This window comes from Athene cunicularia (assembly GCF_003259725.1).
Source record: "Athene cunicularia isolate RWA chromosome 8 unlocalized genomic scaffold, athCun1 chr8_part1, whole genome shotgun sequence".
In the NCBI taxonomy this organism is placed as follows: domain Eukaryota; kingdom Metazoa; phylum Chordata; class Aves; order Strigiformes; family Strigidae; genus Athene; species Athene cunicularia.
The window spans coordinates 25,035,407-25,039,797 of NW_020799109.1; the positions used below are offsets into that span (position 1 = coordinate 25,035,407).

The 4,391-nt window shown below is 40.5% G+C and overlaps 1 protein-coding gene across 1 annotated transcript in view; it reads left to right on the top strand.

Annotated features, from left to right (window-relative positions):
- Positions 1–4,127: 4,127 nt before the first annotated feature.
- DENND1B (DENN domain containing 1B) overlaps positions 4,128–4,391 on the top strand; it is a 161,858-nt gene continuing 161,594 nt past the window's right edge. The window contains exon 1 of the mRNA XM_026853973.1: positions 4,128–4,193. Coding sequence (XP_026709774.1) covers positions 4,128–4,193 — 66 coding nt within the window. The remainder of the gene's footprint in view (positions 4,194–4,391) is intronic.

A 4,391-nucleotide genomic window follows, 5' to 3' on the forward strand; every position in this document is an offset into this window, starting at 1 on the left:
TCACAGGCTTCTTGAAACAGACCTATTTTAAATCAGCGACTAAGAAAGCTGAATTATGAAATGAACTAATGTAGCTATCTGTTGTGTCTTAAAAGTAAAGTATTTTCTCTTTTAAATATTGTCTCATGACAGTATTACGGCTAAGAAGTTTAATGGGGAAATTGATGTTTGCAGATTTGGGGGTTTGGTGAATGTTGCATAGGGAGATTACATTGTCACTCGTATACAATTTTGGGATGGATATGTGTAAGATTCAAACAAGTTGATAAAAAAATAACCTCCAATCCCATTAAAATGAACAGCAAACTCTCAGTGAGGTTAGTATTTCATCCTAAGGGACATTTCACGAGTCTGTATGGTCTGGCAAGGTGATTTTGTTGTTAGGATGTACTGATAGCCACTGAGATAACATGAACCAACTGTAACTTATTTGAAGGAAAGAGGACTAAACGTGATCCCAGTGCAAACAGACTCTGTGGTGAATGAAGAATTCTTGATGCTGATCATACGAACATGTGCCAAGAAATATTTTGCTATAACCATACAATAGGAAATTGCATCTGTTTCAATTTTGCCATTTTTGACAGACCTGTTGGTGTTACTAGGGGAGAACATCTTTTTCAGCCAGCTCTGCTAACAATATTCTGAAGGAAATCCCTTTACGAGTTTCACCAGCATTTAAGAGGAAGACTACTTTTACTAGTAGTATGTTTTACTATTAAATGAAATGTACCTGGCCAAGGAGAACTTTTGTAATACTTAAGATCTCTTAATTCACAATGTGTGCTCCAGTTTACAGAGATGATGAGAGCTCTCTTCTACCTCAGAACTGGGCAGCAAATAAAAAGAGCCTTGCTGGAGTTAGTTGGGGTATGAGATTTAGATCTGTACAGAGGTGGATTCAGCCAGTGATGCCTAACTCCCCTGTTATTTCACAGGGTCACCTTTGTTTGTAGGGTAAATTCCGTTTCCTGTGATCCCTGTGAATCTCCTTGCACAAAGTATGTGTGCCTGCAGTTTGCATTGTGAGGATTCAAATGCTCCCATGCTAAATGCTTAACAGAATACTTCTTGTCTTCAGAAGCTTTGTGCTTTTCCTTTCTCTCTGTCCCTTTTACCTTCTTCCTGCCAAAAGAAAATCACTAAATGTGTGTACGTAATTGTTTCAACTTTAAAAAAGTAATTGGATTCTCATGGAACTTCTCTCCCTTGCTCCACCATTTCCAAGTGACATGATGTGTGGCCATTTCTTGTCTGTTTCTCATATCCCTTTTTGAGATCCTAACCCTGCTCTGCACCACTTTTATAGACCCAAATCCACATGGTTTTGATTTGGCAGAGAATGGCAGATTGCTCCATATTAGAAAGGATGTGGATGCTTGGTTTTGGATTTTGTTTGGTGTTTTTCAAATACATCTCCTGTTGTTTCCATATTGAATTTGGTTGTAAACTAAAAAGTATGCTATACATTTTACATTGATCCTTGAGATGGAGCTGCCCTGATGGCACTTCCACCCTTCTCTTATTTGATTGAGATGAAGTAGACTTTTTGGTATTTTTCATGCAACCTCTTACTGCAAAGTATTAATCAGTTTGAGAGAATTAAGGCTTCTAGATCCAATTCGATTTACATCGAGACCTCTTTTACTGACAGCACATAAGAGCTGAGTGGTGTCTATAAATATCTGTATCAGTTTCAAGGCTCCTTTACATTATTACAGTGCTACAAAGATGACTAATCATTGCTGGAAAACTACTATTGAGTAGGAATCTTTAAATTACCTGTTTTTTAGTTGCTCATATTGATGAGAGGAATGTTCATTCCCCACCCCCTGCAAATCCTCCTATATCAGTCCCTATGCTAACATTTTAGAGGGAATTTAGACAGAATTCAGCCATTTTCATGTTATCGAAAGCATAAAGAAAAATGCTTTGCGTCTTCTAGATTACCAGGTAGAACAGTTGACTCTGAAAAGCCCAAATATCATTTGCTTCATGGTTCTAATTTGGAAAGGAAAACCAGAGTAAAGAAAAGCAAACTAGACTTTCCTGGCTTCAGAATGCATTAATCTAATCCATTCTCTGAGTATCTATTAGATTTTTCCTTCAGTTTCTCCTGCCTCAACCATTTCCTGGGGAAGGGCTGAAAACCCTTCTGCCTCAACCTTTTCCCAGGGAAGGGCAGCAGCAAGTGGTGGTTGGGAACACTAGCACCTTTCCTAAAACATTGCCTTTCATTAAACGCTGTTGTGGTTGCAAAATAGTCTTAAAAACATGAACTAAGTGTAACCTGGGCATAGATGTCTGCTTAAGTTTTCACAGAGACTGAAATAATAATTCTGAGAGATGTGAGCCTCATGTCAACAGGGTTTTCTCTCACATGGCCTCTATTTTAAACATGAACTTTCTCTACTCTTCCTGCTCTTCCAGGCAGGCGAGGTCTAGTCACTGCATCCGGTCAATTTACTCTAGTGACAAGGCACATATTTACTTTGGGAAAGAAACCTTACCTATTTTCTCTCCAATGATGATAAATTTCAAGGGACCTGATGGTCTTATCTGCCAAGACAGACAACAGTCCAAGAGACTGGCTGGAATCATGCAGTAGATCAGCCTGACGGGCTGCCAGACTACTCTTCTGCTTATAAAAGTGGCAAGCATCAGCAGCTTGAGACGAGAGAAACAAACTCACAGTAGGCTTATAAAATATTGAATACAATCCAAAATAGATTTACTGAACTTCTGAAACAGAGCAATTTTTTCGCTTTCTAGTACACTCCTAATAGAGTTTTTCCACAGAAAAAAGTCTCAATTTATGAATAATCATCTGATCCAAACTCAATCTTGCTAAATTATTGGCCATTTTTTCAGCAAAAAGTTTCAAATTCTGTGTGCTTTACAGTATGTATGGGGGGAGAGACAGTGGGCAGAAGGGAGGTAGAGAGACAGATGTACAGACAAGACTGTGATTGTCTCCCTCCCCAGGCACACTTTTTCGCGTCCCCAGCTTTCCTTGCTGCTGGTGCAGCTGAAGCCCCTTTGGTTCCGCAGCAGCTCTGTGTGCAGGATGCAGCCAGTCTGCCCCGGGTCCTGCCGCCAAGGGTCCCTACCTGGCTCTTCCCATCGCTCCCCTGCCCTCTCAGCCCTTTAGTCCAGACTGATCCTAACAGAGAAGTGACATTTACCAGTGGGTGAGTTAAAGCAGCCTGCTGCAAGGGCCTCTCACGATATACAAAAATACACATTTGATGATTTTTTCTAAAAAACCCCTGAGCTATATACGAAGCACGTGGTTATATGTGAAGGATACAAAGCCCCAAACAATTTCATTTACTTCAGCGGGAGCTGCAAATACTGGCTGTTAAAACAGAGCCAACAATTATTGCAAAATGAAGGCTGGGAAAGTCAGTACTCGAAAACCAAGAAAATCCCAAAGCTAAGGTTTCTGCTGCAACATTCAGTCACTTTTGTTGCACATCTATATGTTTTATTATTATTTAATCTATATCCTGTGAGGTGTGTAGGATGTGTAATGAAGCCAGAACGATATTGCTTTGGAAAAGTCAGTATTTGTAATTTCCTGACTTTTGAATATTTGATTTTTCACCCTCAGTAATGCACGAGTGCTGTTTTATGTGTTTAATATATAATTGGCTTGAATTTTTTTCCTTCTTTTTAACTGTTGATATGATGATTAGTTTCTGGAAGAAGAGGGAGAATAATGACGTTTTTCCTTTGGCCCAGTACTGCAGAGTCTATTTTATGCATTTTTTCACTTCAATGATACTAAGCTGGTGAGGGAAACTTGGTGTAGGTGGGAATTTGGCTGCTCACTGTCTCTCAGATGAATGAGACTTGGAAGCCTCTCAAGGACGGTGTTATTTTTCCTTCATTTCCAAACTCACTGGAAACACTCGAGGGTATAAAGCTTTTTATGTGTGTTTACAGGACGGTGGGTTTACTCCAGTGCCTCCTCCCACTGCACCACATCTTAAGCAGTTTGGGAGCCTGTTTGTTTAGCACTCGATAAAAATAAAAAGCTAAACAGATTAGGGCAGGTTAAATTAACATTTATGACCTTTCGTATGAAAAGCTCCACTTGCCTGCTGTGCTCAAAGACTGTTAAGATGTGTCAGTTAACACACTCGCCGGACTTATCCGAGGAGCTTATTTTGCTGCGGGTGAAGGTGTCCGTGAGGTAAAGCATGACCGAGGCGCTGCCCTGCTCCACCTACGAGGGGCCTCCGCGGGAAGGGGCTGCGGCGCGGCGGGGCCTGGCCAGGCCTGGCGTACTGAATCAATTAATTTGTGACAGCTGAAATTTTCCCCAGCTTAGCCTTTGGATTTCATTCAAAACTTTCTTTAAAGAAACAACAGTGTGATAATTGGCT